This window comes from Schistocerca cancellata, chromosome 2 (assembly GCF_023864275.1).
Source record: "Schistocerca cancellata isolate TAMUIC-IGC-003103 chromosome 2, iqSchCanc2.1, whole genome shotgun sequence".
Taxonomy (NCBI): domain Eukaryota; kingdom Metazoa; phylum Arthropoda; class Insecta; order Orthoptera; family Acrididae; genus Schistocerca; species Schistocerca cancellata.
In genome coordinates this window covers 1,141,756,188-1,141,775,464 of record NC_064627.1, presented here as the reverse complement: position 1 = coordinate 1,141,775,464, position 19,277 = coordinate 1,141,756,188, and the positions used below count along the sequence as shown (strand labels likewise).

Here is a 19,277-nt window from a genome sequence, read left to right as displayed (position 1 = left end):
TGAACATCAACAAAAGCAAAACGAGGATAATGGAATGTAGTCGAATTAAGTCGGGTGATGCTGAGGGAATTAGATTAGGAAATGAGACACTTAAAGTAGTAAAGGAGTTTTGCTATTTAGGGAGTAAAATAACCGATGATGGTCGAAGTAGAGAGGATATAAAATGTAGACTGGCAATGGCAAGGAACGCGTTTCTCAAGAAGAGGAATTTGTTAACATCGAGTATAGATTTAAGTGTCAGGAAGTCGTTTCTGAAAGTATTTGTATGGAGTGTAGCCATGTATGGAAGTGAAACATGGACGATAACTAGTTTGGACAAGAAGAGAATAGAAGCTTTCGAAATGTGGTGCTACAGAAGAATGCTGAAGATAAGGTGGGTAGATCACGTAACTAATGAGGAGGTATTGAATAGGATTGGGGAGAAGTTCGTGGCACAACTTGACTAGAAGAAGGGATCGGTTGGTAGGACATGTTTTGAGGCATCAAGGGATCACAAATTTAGCATTGGAGGGCAGTGTGGAGGGTAAAAATCGTAGAGGGAGACCAAGAGATGAATACACTAAGCAGATTCAGAAGGATGTAGGTTGCAGTAGGTACTGGGAGATGAAGAAGCTTGCACAGGATAGAGCAGCATGGAGAGCTGCATCAAACCAGTCTCACGACTGAAGACCACAACAACAACAACAAGGAGGAGGGTGTGAAATTAAACGGCATATGGATGCCGGTGTTAAAGAAGATGTGTACCGCCCGCCCACTACTGGGTGATGGCAACGGCTATCGACGGCGACGGACAGCGGCCAATTGCACTGACGTTTTCAAAACACGTGACGGCACGCCGCGGCGTGGGAGCGCGCGGACACGGAATTTAGCGGCAGTCAGTAGCGAGCCAGTGTGTGTGTTGGACCTTCCATTGAGCTACGGCCCCCTTGAAGATGTCTCCCGCAGTCGGAGACGAAACGTTGGGAATCGACACAGAATTCATCAACCGACCACGGCATAACAGCCCGGATAATTATAATGGACTTGATATTTCCGGCCGTGAAAATCTACATTTTAATTCTTTATTAACCATAAAAGAAAGTGCTGCCCATCTATAATTATCATTCAATGTGTTTTAAAGAAGCTAACTAAATACATTGATGAACATGTCATCAAAAGAAGTCTTTATTGTTGACAACTGGTTTTGACAATTGTACCTATCATCTTCCACATTCAAATAATTTTCGTTGTAAAATGTGTTCCATTGTAAGTTTGTACTTCGTACCACATTGTCATTTTGGTGGATAAAATACTACATGTTTTACTTAGATTTGTCAAAAATAAAAGTATCTACAGTTAGAAAACATCTTGTGCAAATGGTCATGTTCACATACGTATCACTCAAATAGGCATGTTATTCTTCAAAATGTATGATATACTTTAAAATTCACATTTGTACATCTATTTACATTTGCTTATCATGTTGCATACTTTGTGGATCCATCTAACCCAAAGCATATATTCAGAGGTGGAAAGGTTTTATTTTTGATAAATGTATGTATAATGTGCTATATTTTATCCACTATAATGACATCATGACATGAAGTATGAATTCTCAAACGGACTACACCTTTTTAACAAAAATTTTTTGAGACAGGAAAATGACAGTTACAACTGTCAAAATCATTTGTCAACAATAAAGACTAATTTATTCAATCTTGGCTATTGAAAATATTTTCCAAATTAAAACATAGACAGTTCCTTCGTAGTTCTGAATATTAGAAAATTCAGTCAAGACATCAAAGCACTGCCTCAGGTGTAGAGAACAAAACACAGTATACGAGTAGATAGTTCACGTTAAAACTTTTTTAAAAAATAAAATTGTATTACATTTATAGAAAAGCAACATAAAAACATTTTACAACTGTAATCTTCATTTTTCTATACAAAAACCCGTACTCAATATTAACAGTACAATATGAATTCTGTACAATAAAAGCTGCTGATTCTTGATGTCTAGGTGAATGTAATTGAATTATAGACACCACAAAGTACACATAAATAATGGGAGTTATCAGTTTACAAAATACTGTGACTTCTTCTCTGTAATTAACATTCTGGTTATCTAGGAGTAATTTTCTGCTGACAGCAAATGAAATTTTGCATACGTTTCAGTTCTGGGGAATGTATCACAGTGAAGCTGACTGGTGTAACCTCTTTGCTTACAATGCCATCAGCAGATTTTACTTTATGTGTGTAAATCTGAGTTTATACTACACTAAAAGCAGCGGTTATAAACTGAGTCGTTTATTTTCTCTATGAGTTGAAGCCATCCATTTATGACAATTTATTCTAATTTTATAGTTATTTCTTTTTGCACTCTTATTGGCAACTGATGAAGACACTATATTCCGCAACAACATGCACTTGCAGAGCAACCATCATCTTTTTGTATGTTCCAGTACGGGCTGTATGGCTCTTTCATGGGCTGCTTCCTGTACATGTTGTTTGGCAGTTGCAAGGATGTACCCATGGGCCCTTCTGCTGTCATCTCTCTGCTGACATTTCAGTCAGTGCGTGGCATGGGTCCCGAGCATGCTGTGCTTCTTTGCTTCCTCACTGGAGCCATCCAGGTCATCATGGGGATCCTGGGACTTGGTAAGCAGATCTGCTTCATTTTTTCTTTTGATGTTTCATTGCAATGTAAATGCATAAATGAACAGATAGACAGAATTCACAGTAATGTGTCACAAAGGTTAACATTCAAAATATTAAGAACTATAAACACTGAAACATTTATATCTGACAGTATTCAGTACTGTGCTTACTGCATGACAATCCATGCTGATGCTATTGATTTTGTTCTATTGGACACTGTAGGTCATGCTCCAACACTTTTTGTGTGCAGACTGTGAATTTATTTATTCAGTTTAGCATAAATTACTATGCTGTGAATTATATTTCTCTGTCTCCTGTCATTGGAAGCTTCAACCCAACTCTTACTGATCAGATGAGGAATTCTCTGATTCTGTTGAGTGTGATTATTCCTGATAATCAACAAGAGCCTATTGGGCTGCATAGCAAACTGAAATTGGTGTGCACTGCAATAGATTGGATTGAAAAGTAACAATTATACTCTTCATAAGGATACATCTTAAAAGTTCCAGTGCCCATTTTTTAATATTGTAGCCACGCACAGTGAAAGGCAGTACTGCACCCCCTTTCCCCCTGAAACTGGCTGCAATGACAGACTGATTTTAGTGTCACTTGAGGTGTAGGTTAGGTTGAAAGGTTGGTTGTGACTAGCAAAACCAAGGAATGTGAATGCAAACAAAATATTGTGGTAAAAGACTGACTTGTAACATAGCCTAATGCTTACATCTGTACAATATTTAAACACAGTTTCCTATGTTTAATGCACGTTTCATCATAAGAACTAAAACTGCTAGATTAATTCAGAAAACATATATCAGATAATGGACAAGTCTCCAAATGGTATTTGGATGCATATTATGGACATGATTATAAATAAACTATGAAAAATTTGAAGGGAGGGTGTACTACATAATTTTTATTGCCGAATGGCATGATTGGAAAAAAAATAAAAAACATTTGTATGATTCCTCCAAATGACATATCCCCCATTAACATTAAAGTACAGCAACTTGCACTGTGGTACGCACAATGAAAGTAGTGTAATGAAGTGTTACTAGTGAAATAATTCAAACAGGAGATGTCTAATAAATCATCAAGACATGATGATAGAAGAACTATGAGACCAATCATGCTTGTAACAACTAGAGTAATTATTTATCATATTCATGCTGTAACCGATGGATCATGGCACTTACAAGCACCAAGTATTTTGCTGTAAATTGAGGGCTAATATTCTTCGTGAAACTGCACCTGTTATGGTTCAAGATGCATACTGGAATGGTACTGTTTGTAGTTTCATGTTGCGCAATAGTGACCAACCTTACAACACTCAAAGCTGGTGGTCACTGAAGTTAAAGTTCCTTGTTATTAATCTGATTGTTACTTCACATTTTACAGCTACGCATACTATGTCTTTCATACCGTTGAACACTGTGTAGAAGCTACACTGGCTCATTTAACACCTTGCAAGTTTTGGAAAGATATCATGGCTGTCTTTGAGAAAAATAGCAACCCACCTATATTTTCTGCAAGAAACATACCCCCCACCCCCCCCAGTGAGAAGGAAAGGTACTGAAAATACAGCTGGCTTGTTGTTGTTTCTTCTAGATTGAACAGTTGGGAATTTGAAAAGCGTGTAGTCACAAAAGTGGCACAATTTTTAGAAAACAGGAGGCGACACTACCACTGACATACTTGTCTGTGCCTGTACCCTATCACAGGTCAATTTGACTATAGACTTCAATAACAAAATGATTCCTGCCATCTGGAAAGATTCTGAACTCATTATAAATTCACCATTTGCAGAGAAAGCTTTTCAGAATTAGGCGGCTAAACAACGAAAAGATATCCCATTGAGCAGTGCTATACAGTATTACATTTTTATCTACTCATAGGCAGCTGAGATGCAAGATTTACAAAGATATTGTGCTATAACAATATAACATAAATAATATAGTAAAATATATAACATTCACCCACCCTTAATATGAAAACAGAATTCTGGATCAGCAGTGGATTAAAACATTCTTTAATTTATTTTTGTAGGTTTCCTGATTGACTTCATATCTGGTCCAGTGTCATCAGGTTTTACATCAGCAGCTGCTCTCATGATTGTAACTTCACAGATGAAGGATTTGTTGGGAATCACAGCAGAAGGCAATACTTTCATTGAAGTATGGGGAAGTCTTTTCCAGAACATGCATAACACAAAACTCTATGATAGTGTTTTGGGTGCTGTCTGCATTATTGTGCTGTTATTGATGAGGGTGAGTTGTTACCTTGTGATTAAGTAACAGGAACTGTAGTGTGATTCTGCTGTTGGAAAACCTCAGACATTTATTATTTTAATTTATTCAGTGTTGGTTCTTTATGAAATGCTGCATTTTGTGTTAACTAATCAAAGCAATTTTTGCCTTGTTTCACAAAACTTAATTATTTTTTTATGACTTTGGTTTCGGGTTGTAGGCCATTTACCAGAATCAGTTGTGTACTGGAAAATCCCCCAGGTTAGCCGAGGGCGCTAATGTGCTTCTTCCTGGACTTGGGTAGGTGCGCTGGCCCCGGATCGAATCCAACTGGCAGATTAATGATGAGGGTCATTGTACCAGCCAGCCTGGATGTGGTTTTTAGGCAGTTTTCCACAACCCACTAGGTAAATACTGGGCTGGTCCCCATGTCCCGCCTCAGTTACACAAGTCGCAGACATTTGAAAAAATGTTCACACTATTTCATGGCTTACCCTAGACACAGACAGCTGGGGTACACTAATTCCATCCCGGGGGGTACAGGGTGGCGACAGGAAAGGCATTCAGCCGCCTCTGACTTGTAACATCAGCAAATCCATAGTAATTAGGCCGACCCTGCGTTGAAGTGGGACAAAGGCCCAAAGAAAATGATGAATGAGTTGTGTACTGGAAAATGGACTTCCAAACTAAAACTTGGGTAGTAAAAAAATAATGAAGTTTTAAATACAAACATTTATACTATAGCCCAAATGTGTCTCACCACTGGAAAAATGCTAAAAGATGAGTGAAACAATAATTCTCCATGTCATGTGAAAGCAATTTTCCTATAATTTGAATTCCAAAAGCTAGTAAGAAGCAAATTTATTTCATATTTTTTTAGACAATTTGGTATAATAGCTAAAATCAGAATTGTCAGCTGTGACAGGCGGAAGACGTGCTTCATTGGTGCTGCACATTCTGGCGATTTTGACCAAGACAAATTCACACTGCAATGTTCTTCTTTGGCACGCCAGTATAGAAGTGTGCACAGAATCAGCTAAGTAAAAAATCTGTGCAATATGCACGTTTATTTACATATAAAAGCCAACTACAGAATTTTTCTTTGTGCGAGACCATATGTTAGACTGCAGTCACAGTCGTTCTGATACCAGTGAATTCCATTGTTGACTGACATCAGCTAGAGATGGCCAATCTTCTCAAATCAGTATGATGGCTAATCTTCTCAAATCAGTATGTCATTACATGTGTGGTCACACTATAGACAATCTTATCTCCCACGCGTACAGGCTTTGGATGACAATTTGTGTAATTCAAATCAGTTTGATTTCTTCAGTCAAATTGACCAACATTCTAGCACACAAAATATGGAACATGAGAAACTGACTAGTTGAGTCCAAGAAAGAGTGAGTTTATGCCATCCTGAGGATGAAAATATCATAATCAGGTTATAGTTCGTAATCTGTGGACTGAAACAGTAGATTTATTTAAAATCTCAAATAGGCAAAATCTTTATTGGAAATTTTAGGCATAGTTATAACCTTGAAAATAATTTGTTCAAGTGAAAAGGCAAATTATCGTTACTGCTTACTGGGTTTTATGCCAGTAGGGTAGTGATTCTGTTAATATGAAGTGGTTTGCAAATGTGGTGTGCAGTATATATTTCGAATTTTAAGCACTTTAGTTTCACAGAATATCTTATGCTACAGATTATGCTTGTCTTTCACTTGTATGCTAAATGACAGTCATTGAAGGTTAATTGATGGACTTCTGCACACCTTAAATAAATACAGTGAAACAGAGTGTTTATAAGTTACTTTTCAAGGTCACCATGAATTGTCTTGAGTGTGTAACAGAAAGTTTCTCCCTTCATGTCATATATTCATAAAACTTGTCTTTTTATTCTGAGAGCTAAGGACAGAGGGTATAATACTAGAGGTATTCTTTACGAGTCAGAAAAGATCATTCACTTGCATTCAGCGTCTCTTTAATACAGAAGCCGCTATGGAGCACTCGTATCCAAGTGCAGAGGTGCTGTACTGTCAAACCCACCCTAATAGGTTAAAATCTAATCTACTTCATACATTGAACAGATGCTAATCTAATCTAACATAACCTAACCTAACCTCCTTGACCCTGCCAAAAACTGACGAAGGAGATTGGACACACTATGACCACCCTGTCGGCCGATGTTATTGGCCAACCTCTGGGGACAGTGTCTGATGGCCATTGTTTGTGCCACTGTGAAAGCGGACTAAAAGATTCGTGCATGCCGATTTGAAGTTCTAGATTCGTATATTTGACTGTTCATGTTGCTTCTGCATAATCTTTCATCAATTACATCAGTGCCCGCTTGTATTGTGATATATTGTGAAATTTCCACCATTCGTGAGTGCTGCGATAAACTTATACTGCTATTGTCAATTACGGGCTTAAACTTAATTGTACTCCTTTAAAATTTTTGAGTAGAGTAGACCTACCCTCGTTCCAAAAATCGTTCTCTAATTTCATTGTACAATTACATTGGAAGTAGGTTATTTCCAAGAATTTTTGTACTCTTAAAGAACTATATTTTCGTAAGTTACTGGTATTGAGTATTTTGGGCACATAATTTATTTTCTAGCAAATTGGTGTTTGTTGTTCACAGTCCTTCAGAATAAATCATCCCTGAAATTCATTGTATGCTAATGCAAATAAACGTGCATTTTGAAGAATTTTTGGAAGCTGCCATTGTCCTTTCTTAATCTACAAGCAATTTGTAATAAATTGGCGTTTCAGCTTTACTTACTGTAGCAGATATTTTGTGTTTCATCTACTTTTCCATTAAGGAGGAGTAACCCTTCATATTATCTGCATTTATCGTAAATTAACTCTGTGTTTGAGTTTGCAAACAACTATAATAACCTCAAAACATTTTAGAAAATCAATTTTTTTGACCACAGGTTTTTGTGTTGCCTTAATTGAAATCTAGTTACGTATATTTTCTTCAATTCTTACAGGAAATCAGCAACTTTTTAACTCAACAGATTAAAAGATAATGAGCAGGATTAAATTAAAGTTATTTGTTCACTGTCTTGTAACACACTGCACCAGCCAAAATGCAGCCCCACTGTAAATGCTGTTCACGAACGTCGGATGAATTGGTTGATCTTTGTAAGCAGCTGGATATTGCCCTGCCTACTATCAAACAATTGGCAGCTGCTGTGAATTGGTGTGTTGGAAGAGCTCCTGAGCGCCACATACCTGTGACACTGATGATACTATCTTCTCCTGTGGATCCTCTCTCCTCTGCAGAAAGTACAGGATCTGTCATTACTCATCCACCTAATTGTGAGTGGCACGGGCAATGGTAGATCTACTCATCCTGAATAGGGTGGGCGGGGACCAAGGAGGACTTTAAGTGATGTACCAGTCCCTCTAACCAACTAGTTTAAGGTGCTGTCTCTCACTGAAACTCAGCCAGTTGGATTCACTTTACCTGTTTTGTCCGGTGTCAAGAGGAGGCAAACACAACAGAGTTTGGGTCTATCAATCGCTGGTAGTTCAACTGTACTGTGAATGGTGGTACCCCTTGTGGAAATGGTGGCGAGGGACAGGATAGGAGATGAGGTGCACTCAAGTGTGTATGCATGGGGGCCTCATTCAACATACAAGCAGCCATTGAGGGAACAGGGTGCTACCAACTGCAGATTGTGGCATACATTGCAATGAATGATGCATGTCGTCTGCACTCCGAGGTCACACTTGGGTCATTCCAGCTACTGGCAGAGAAGGTTGAGAACACCAGCCTTGCGCATGGAGTTTCAATGAAGCTCACAATTTGCAGCATTCTATCCAGAAGTGATCATGGCCCTTTGTTTCTGAGTCAAGTGGAGGGACTGAACCAGAGACTTGGAAGGTTCTGTGACAAGCTGAGTTGTGACTCCCTGGATTTGCACCATAGACTTGAGAATTGTAGTGTCCCCCTAAGTAGGTCAGATGTGTGCAATACATCAGAGCCTGCTATTCAGTTAGCTAACTGTGTGTGGGGTGCACACAAGGTTTTTTTTAAGATTATGCATCGAAACCAGGTAAATGTAGCTACGGGAAGCCCAGAAGTATCATTATAAGAATGAAAGAAATACCTCTCACAGGCAAGATTATTAAAATCCTAATGGTAAACTGACAAAGTAATCATAACAAAGTACCATAGTTTGATGTGCTCATGAAATTCAGTGGAACTCTCATAATAGTATTTACAGGAAGCTGGCTGAAACATAAAATTGATAGTAGTGAGATTTTTGGAGAAAATTTAAGTATATAGTGAAAGGATAGGCAAATGGGAAATGGAGATGATGTACTAGTCACAGAAGACAAAAAACTCAAATCCACCGAGATAGAAATTGAAGCTGCAAGTGAGATTTTTTGGGCTTAGTACCAGGGGTAGGCATAAAATGATAATTGGATCCTTCCATTGGCCACTAGACTCATCTCCTAATATAACTGAGAAGTTACTAAGTTCCCCAATGATACTGTAATCATTGCTGGAGATTTTAATCATCCAACAATTGATGGGGAAATTATAGCTTTGTAAATGGCGGGAATGATAAGACATACTGTGAAAAGTTACTAAATACCTGATAGATAGTTAGGAACCCCACTCCTGATGGAAATATAGTGGATCTAATGGCAACGAATAGACCTGACCTCTTTGAGGATGCCCACATCGAAACTGATATCAGTGACCATGACACTGTTGTGGCAATAATGATTACCAAAGTACAAAGGACAATTAAAACAAGCATAAGTTCAATAAACAAGATAAAAAATCAGTAATGCCATATCTCAATGAGGAACTTGAAACTTTCAGCACAACACAGGAGCATGTAGTGGAATTATGGTTCAAGTTTAAGAGAATAATTGAACATGCATTGGATAGATATGTATCCAGTAGAATGGGCCATAATGGGAGGGAACATCCAAAATTTACAGTCATTGTAAATAAACTTCTAAAGAGACAGAGATTACTGCATAATATGAGTAAAACAAAGGGCTGTAGATAAAGAAATCCTGGATGAAACGCAATAAGCTGTCAAGAGAGCAATGTGTGGTGCTTACAATGACTACCATAGCAGAATTTTGTCAAATGATCTTTCACAGCACTCAAAGAAATCCTGGTAAAGGCTGTTAGTGGCACCAAAGTTAATATCCAGCCCCCTAGTGAGTGAAACAGAAACTGAAATTGAGGCTAGCAAAGCAAAATCTGGAATGCTTAACTCGGTTTCCAAATATTCCTTTATAAAGGAAAACCCAGGAGAATTGCCCCAATTTAATCCTCATACCACTGAAAAGAAAAGTGAAAAAAGTAATAGTGCCACTGGTGTTGAGAAATAGCTGAAACCATTAAAATTGAACAAAGCTCCAGGATCCGGTGGAATCCCTATCAGATTCTATACTGTATTTGCAGCTAAATTAGCCCCTCTTCTATCTGTAATCTATGGTAGGTACTTTGAATAAAAAATTGTGCCTAGTTCTTGGAGAAAAGCACAGATCACACTAGTCTACATGACGGATAGCAAAAGTGATCCACAAAACTACCGTCCTATATCCTTGACATGAATTTGTTATGGAATCTTAGGACATATACTGAGCTCAAACATAATGAGGTATCATGAACAGAATTACCTCCTCAATACAACCAGCATGGTTTTAGAAAACATAGATAATGTGAAACCCGACTCGCACTTTTCTCACATGACATACTGAAAGCTTTGGATCAATGCAATCAGGTCGATGCAGTATTTCTTGATTTCTGAAAAAGCATTTGACTCAGTATCACACCTATGCTTACTGTGAAAAGTATCATCATATGGCGTATTACGTGAAACATGAGTGGATTGAGGACTTTTTGGTAGGGAGGATGCACTTCGTTATGTTGGATGGAGAGTCATTGTCAGCTGTAGAAGTAACTTGGGTGTGCACCAAGGGAGTGTTTGGGACCTAGCTGTTCATGTTTTATATTAGTGACCTTGCAAACAATATTAATATTAACATCAGGCATTTTGCAGGTGATGGAGTTACGTACAATGAAGTACTATCTGAAAGAAGCTGCATAAATATTCAGTCAGATCTTAATAAGATTTCAAAGTGGTGCAAAGATTGGAAACTTGCTCTCAATGTTCATAAATGTGCATTTCATAAAATGAAAAAAATGTAGTACCCTATGACTGTAATATCAATAAGTGATTGTTGAAACTAACCAACTCATAATACAAGTAACATCTTCTCACAATATGAAATGGAATGATCACACAGACTTAGTCATGGGTAAAGAAGGTGGTAGACTTCAGTTTATTGGTAGAATACTGGGGAAATGCAATCAGTCTGTAATGGAGCTTGCTTACAAATCACTCATGCAACCAGTTCTAGAATATTGCTCAAGTGCAGGACCAGTACCAAATAGGACTACAAGGGGATATTGAATGAATACAGAGAAGAGCAGCACAAAAGGTCACAGATTTGTTTAATACATGGGAGAGTATCATACAGATACTGGAGGAACTGAACTGGCAGACTCTTGAGGATAGATGTAAACTGTCTTGAGAAAGTCTGTTAACAAAGTTTCAAGAACCTGCTTTAAATGATGAGTCTAGGAATATACTACAATCTCCTACATGTCACTCACATAGGGATCATGTGGATGGTAATATTCTTTAACACATTGACTGCCACGTGAGTTAAATATAACTCACGGGAAGTGTTCTCTTCGGTGAAGTAAATACAATTCACGGACATTTTTCCATTTAAAGCTTTGTGGTGCAGTTGTAACTCACAGGAGCGTGCTGTGACTCGGTGTTATAGTAGGTTATGGGCCCAGTAACAAATCATGTTCATGGCCTATGGTTTTCAAGAGCTCAAGAGTAGTTATTGACATTTGAATTAGTGAGTTATATATAACTCACTTAGCTCAGTCGTACTGGACTTTTCTTCTTTTTATTATTTAGTTTGACATATTACTTACACAGCACATTGAAAATCACATAGTTTTATTTACATTCTTCAACTCTAACTGCAACAACAATGAAACTGGAAAATTTGGGTCATTTCACTTTGTTTCTCTAACACCTGTATGCACTGTGCGTTATGAAAAAACACTCTACGCAAAAATATGAATCACAAGTCTTACATTTCAATGCAGTTTGTTTGCATTTCTAGACAGCTTGCTCTCGTCAAAATTCATTCTTCATTTTTTGTAGCACACTGTACACCTATGACTGGCTGCTCCCATGTACAAATTACATGTACAAATTAGTTTGTTGAGTCACATATTCTAAAATTCCATCAGTTACAAAATATTTGAAGAAATCATATGGTGTCTTGCCTTTGAGAAATAGTGCAACAGAAGCATTTACACCAGAACTGGAATGAATAAATGTAAAGTTTTTCATATTTTTATATGTAACTGGCCCACAGACAATCTCATTAGAGTTTGTTCGAAGTGTGTCATCTTCAACTTCAGAACTTTCTGATATTATACTTACTTCAATTGAAACTTAATCAACTGCATAGTTATGGCACTAACACGGTTAGAGGTGCTTTGTTGCCTGGTTTTTACAGCTGAGTAGTCTGGTTCTTTGACTGAATGTGGACATAAAACTCTTCATCCTACCTTCACTGATGTGATTCCATCATCAGAATTTCCAGTTTTTCTTCTGGTCTCCCCTTGTTAAAAGTTCATTTGAGCTATCACCAAATAAAGACACAGAATCTTCATCACTTATGTCCATAACTTCATCTAAAAGCTGCTGTACATGTCTTTGTTCATCTTCATAACTTCTACAATACATTTTCTTCTGCCACAATATCACTTTGTTATGGAGCAAACAATACGAATAAAGACTGTAGCAACAATGCAGGAAAGCAATAATGGAACTGTACACACATAATGCTGTGGAATGAAAAACTGACAGGAGTACAAACCTAAAATTATTAGTGACATAGCAAATGACACATCTGGTACCTTTACTCTGGGGCCATGTGAATCATGTGTAACTCACACAAAAAAATTAAAAAAAGGTTCAAAAATGCCATATTTTCACTTTATTTGCACTTTAACAAGTTTACTTGAAGCAAACTAAAGCAGGATATTGAAAAAAAGTAAATGGCCCCAAGGGGTCAGTAACCAAACTATACCATGGCAGTCAATGTCTTAAAAATGCGTTTATTAAATAGCATAACATGAAAATACTTCCATTTTGCATGTAAAAAAGAAATGTAGCCTTATTAACAATAGTATCATAAGAGTTGCAGATACCATTCAAAATTTTCAGAAAAGTTCTGGTTGAGAATTATGAATTGTTTAGGAATAAAGGGGATGACTCACTGAAAGACAGAAGTGCTGCATCATCAATAGGCACACAAACAAAACCCAGAGAGCTTGTCTACCTTTCGGAATACACTTCCTTTTCAAGCTTGTAGGAAAATCATGCATGCACACACACACGCGCGTGCGCGCGGACACACACACACACACACACACACACACACACACACAAACACACACACACACACAAACACACACACACACACACACACACACACACACACACACACACACACACACACACACACCTGTCTCCCTATACTGTGCACAGCCAACTGTCAGCTCTTTCCTGGCCCACTATGAGTGTTCTGGTGTGAGGGGTGGGGATGTGGGGTGCGGTGAGGGATGGAGAGTGGCGGAAGGCAGGAAGGGGGTTGTGGAGGAGTGTCTAGCAGCTCATGGGAAAGTGGGGAGCTGTGAGCTGTCTGTGGGCTAGATAGGGTTGCGGGTAGAGGGGACAGGTGACAGATGGCTAGGTACGTGATTTCAAAGACTGGGACACATGCTCAGCCGTCTGACACCTGCCCCCTCTACCTACACTCCTAGCTAACCCACAGACAACTCCCCATTCTCCCACAAGCTGCTAGATGCTTCCCACCAACCCATCCGTGCCTCCATCCCTCACCTCACCCCACCCTAAACCACACCGCCACCCTCCACAATATACTCACCATGGGCCAGTAATGAACTTCCAGTTAACTGAGCACAATGCAAGGAGCCAGTGCATGCTTTTCCCACTAGTGTGAAAACGGAAGTGCATTCCGAAAGTTAGCCAAGCTCTGTACCTTTTGTTTGATTTGATTCGATTTATTTCATGTTCCATAGGTCCAACTGTGTTGGGTTCACAGGGATGTGGAACGAGTCAGTTTTTTACAAATACAATATGATAATCTTATACAGACATTTGAGTACATAATTATATAAAAATTTATACAGTGAATTCTTTGAGCAGCAATACAGTAAAAAGAAAATACATTAAAGCACTACAGAAAACAGATACAGAGCACACACAGATACAGAGCTCAAGTTAAATAACATTCTTAGTGGCATTACGTCAACTTGTATTATATAATACTAAAATTTTACAATTTATTTAGTTAAAAATTCATCTAGACCATAAAAAGCTTTTTCTAGCAGAAATATTAGAAATATTTTTAGTGCTTTCTTAAACTTACTCTTGTTGTGAATCTCTGTCTTTATTTCAGAAGGAAGAGCATTGAAGAGTTTTGCTCCAGTGTAGTGGACACCCTTTTGTGCCAAGCTCAAATTTCTATGCTCGCTGTGTACGTCATTCTTCCTCTGTGTGTTATGCTCATGATAATTACTGTTTGGTTGAAATATCTCTACATTTTTACAAACAAAACACAAGAGAGAATAAATATATTGGCATGTAGTTGTGTATATTTTAAGTTTTCAAAAGCTATTTCTACACGAGCCTCTTGGGCACAATCCACATATAATTCTTAAAGCTCGCTTCTGTGCAATGAACACTTTCCTTGCTAATGGCTGGTTGCCCCCAAAAATAATGCCGTATTGTGAAAATAGCCATAGTATGACACTTTTGCAGTGTTAGGTTCAACACATGTAGTCACAACCCGTAAAGCATATGTAGCCGAGCTGAGCCTCTTACAGAGATCTATAATATGTGAAGACCAGTTCATTTTCTCATCAAAGTGCACTGCAAGAAATTTCATAGTTTCCATTCTTTCTACTGTCTGATTACCACATGTCACACTATCTCTCTCTCTTTTTCTGTTTTTGTACAGAACTGAATAAAGCTGGTCTTACTGGAATTTAATGAGAAACCATTCACCTTGAACCAATTAACCACATCTGAGAGTATGTGATTAATGAATTCCTCAGGATTACTGTCTGTTTTACTGCTCATAAAAATGTGTACCTATCGATGATGCGTAGCTTTTCCCTTTTGGTGAGTCATCTCCTTTATTCCTAAACAATTCAAATGCTCAGAAAATATATTTTTCCCCCACTAACATCAATGCAGCACAGTTTACTGCTCAGTAAAATATTGCTATCAGTCCATCAAATAATACTCGTCACATTTACTTTAAACTAATTAGGCAATCGCTACTAAATGATCTTCGACCATCCTGAAGTACGTGCTGTCTCATGGCACACTGCCAGTGATGCACTGCCCCTTGCCATTGCAATGACGTTTTTATTGTGCACACTGTTACAGAAGACATCTGAACAAAGCAAAAGGCAGGATGTAGATGAACAAACTGAACTCTTAGATTCTTATTTTTAGTGCTTTACAGTAATTGCATTCATGGACAAATTTGGTTGTTACAGGTATTGGCGAATTTTAAAATAGGACCAAAAGAAGATGAAAAGAAGACAACTACCCATAGGATTCTAAATAAAGCTATTTGGCTTATTGGGACTTCTCGCAATGCTATCCTAGTGATTATATGTGGTGTCATAGGATATCAGCTATCACTCTCAGGAGATGCACCTCTTAACTTAATAGGTTTGTTTCTAAATTCATTAATCATTTAGAAACTTTGTGAAACAAGAAAAGTTACTACTCAGTACTGCAGCACTAATAAAACTGCATATGACTAATATGTGAATTTCCTTTTTCTTTAGGTCCCATACCTCCTGGACTTCCAGCTTTTCACTTGCCACCATTTACTGTGACATTGGAGACAGGAAATTCCACAGTCACATATTCATTTGGTGACATGTGTTCCAACCTTGGATCTGGAATTTTTGTTGTACCTCTTGTAGCGCTATTGGAAAATATTGCTGTTTGCAAGGCATTCTGTAAGTTCAGGTCTTCTTACACAATGTTATTTGATTTTACCCCTTTCTTCAGCTGTACTGAAAGGCCTTCTAGTTACATTATGACAGAAAAAAATTTTTGCTTAAGTTGTGACAAAAGATATACATGAACAGAAGCAATAATATCACTAACATGCAGCACATTAGGTTCCTTCACCTACCAAAAGAAGGAAGATGTTACAAGAGACAGAACTATTCTAGTATTAAGCAATATTTTTTCTCACAAAAGGCATGGTTTGTCAGAGTGATAGGATAAATCACAATGAAATGTCACTAATGGGTAATACATATTGTGATTAGAGGTCCTAGTCAACCCACATAGCCTACTCTTAATAAGCATCCAAGAAGGCCCAAGTTCACACACTGTGCATCAGCACTGTATATTCTTTTTCTGTCAGAAATAATCAATAGAGTGCTGAGCTAGTTAAAAAGGAGCCAGTGCCATAGTTCCCATTTGTCCTGTCAGGAAGATTGCATATAATGCATGTGAGACCAATGCCTCATTTTTGATACTGTGAAGTGGAAATATTAGGGAAGCACTAAACTCAAACATAAATCATAATCTTAAGGGGCAGTCAGACATTTCTGTGTTTATCTGTAAGATATACTGTGGAAGATATTTATTGCGCTGTGTTGTGGTAACATTGAAATTTGGTCGATGTTGTTTGATTTTTTGGGGCTCTTCTGCTTGGTTTGGGTATCGACCACTAGTTTTGTTCAGTACCAGTTTTCTGTACCAATGCAATAATGTTACATGCCACAATGCAAGAGCCAGCTGTTTCATGGGATGAAGAAAATTAAGCTGCCTTGTTGAATGATCCATTTCAAACCGCCAACTTGAATCTGAAAATCATGTAACACCATTGGGATAAAATAAAAATCAAACAATGAAATCCAGGCTGCAATAGTGATAATATTATGAAAATGATAGATTACTACTCACCTTATAGAGGAGACACTGAGTTGAACACAGGTACAGCAAAAATGCTGCTATACATTTAAGCTTTTAGCCAAAAGTCCTTTTTCTAAAGAAGAAAATGCACACACATTCACACAAACACAACTCACACACACATGACCACTGTCTCTGTCCACTGAGGCCAGACTGTAATGGAATGTAGTCGAATTAAGTCGGGTGATGTTGAGGGTATTAGATTAGGAAATGAGACACTTAAAGTAGTAAAGGAGTTTTGCTATTTGGGGAGCAAAATAACTGATGATGGTCGAAGTAGAGAGGATATAAAATGTAGACTGGCAATGGCAAGGAAAGCGTTTCTGAAGAAGAGAAATTTGTTAACATCGAGTATAGATTTAAGTGTCAGGAAGACATTTCTGAAAGTATTTGTATGGAGTGTAGCCATGTATGGAAGTGAAACATGGACAGTAAATAGTTTGGACAAGAAGAGAATAGAAGCTTTCGAAATGTGGTGCTACAGAAGAATGCTGAAGATTAGATGGGTAGATCACATAACTAATGAGGAGGTACTGAATAGGATTGGGGAGAAGAGGAGTTTGTGGCACAACTTGACCAGAAGAAGGGATCGGTTGGTAGGACATGTTCTGAGGCATCAAGGGATCACCAATTTAGTACTGGAGGGCAGCGTGGAGGGTAAAAATCGTAGGGGAAGACCAAGAGATGAATACACTAAACAGATTCAGAAAGATGTAGGTTGCAGTAGGTACTGGGAGATGAAGAAGCTTGCACAGGATAGAGTAGCATGGAGAGCTGCATCAAACCAGTCTCAGGACTGAAGACCACAACAACAATAACTTTGGAAGAAGGTCTTTTCACCAAAAACCTGAATGTACAGCAGGGTTTTTGTTGTTCTTGTCTGTTACTCAGTATCTCCTCCATATGGTCAGTAGAAATCTATCCTCCTCATAATATTGTCCTTGAGATAAAGTAGTCATCTGAGGAAAAATGTAAAAAAGAATCCACCTCTAGTTATCAGAACTTAGAGAAAAAGTCATACCAGGTCTTCAACACTATACTATTGACAAAAAAGTGTTTGTGTGCTGCTTGTTACATGGTTGGTATCTTTCAAATGACAGAAATGGGTTTCTGAAGATTTAGATCACAGGGTAATGTGTGTTTCCAGTAAATCAGTCACACTACAACATTCACAAAAGTATGTCTGCCTTGGGTTTATCTATTGCCTATTATTCCATACAATATTTATTCTCACTAATTCCCATTTGTTCATCCTTCATTCATCTTTGGAAAGGCAATCAACAACTTGAGAGTGTACTCTCATTTGTCTTCTATAATAGTCCGCTGCTCGTGGTCTCGCGGTAGCGTTCTCGCTTCCCGAGCACGGGGTCCCGGGTTCGATTCCCGGCGAGGTCAGAGATTTTTCCTGCCTCGAGATGACTGGGTGTTGTTGTGTCGTCTTCATCATCATCATCATCATCATCATCATCATTCATCCCCATTACGGTTGGAGGAAGGCAATGGCAAACCACCTCCACTAGGACCTTGCCTAGTACGGCGGTGCGGGTCTCCCGCATCGTTCTCCTACACTCCATCACTGAGTATGGGACTTCATCATCATCATCAATCATCATTCACAAGTTTATACACATGATTACTGGTATTCAGTCATATGAGTTAAATATTTCTTTGATGCTTGCAGTATCCATCAAAGCAGGCGTGCCATCTCAAGAAGAACATTTTTCCCTCTTCTAGTTTCATTCAAAAATTATCTCTTTAATATACTTGAGTTGAAGAATAATTACTATGTTGTGGTCAAAATTTTAATATCAGATAATAAAATCTTTGCATTAAAAGACTTTGTTGTGTGAGCTATTATTTTTAAAAAGACATTTTTAGATATGGAGCTTATGATCAAATATGGAGAGGATGGGTAAGGAAACTAGCTACATCATTTTCAAAGGAACCATCCTGGCACTCACCTTGACTGATTCATGGAAACTATTGAAAACCTAAATCTCAATGGACAGGCGCAGACTGGAATTTTTATCATTAGATACAAAGCAGATGATCCTACAGAACAAAGACAGGGAAGGAGGTTGGCTCATATCCTTTTCAAGGGAATTGTCCTGGCATTTGCCTTAATTGATTCAGGAAGCAACAAAAAACCTAAATCTGCGCGTCCAGTTGGAAATTTGAACCCCACTTGTCCCAAATGAAAGTTCTGGGCTCTAACCACAGTGACAACCCACACTTTCTTTTTTACAACAACGGATGTTACTAATTGCATTTGTTTCATATT

General features: G+C 38.1%; 1 protein-coding gene across 1 annotated transcript in view; it reads left to right on the top strand.

Annotated features, from left to right (window-relative positions):
- The window catches only part of LOC126161281 (sodium-independent sulfate anion transporter-like), a 108,420-nt gene that overhangs the window by 55,222 nt on the left and 33,921 nt on the right, over window positions 1-19,277 (top strand). The window contains exons 5-8 of the mRNA XM_049917021.1: window positions 2,442-2,637; window positions 4,681-4,901; window positions 15,553-15,730; window positions 15,850-16,026. Coding sequence (XP_049772978.1) covers window positions 2,442-2,637; window positions 4,681-4,901; window positions 15,553-15,730; window positions 15,850-16,026 — 772 coding nt within the window. The remainder of the gene's footprint in view (window positions 1-2,441; window positions 2,638-4,680; window positions 4,902-15,552; window positions 15,731-15,849; window positions 16,027-19,277) is intronic.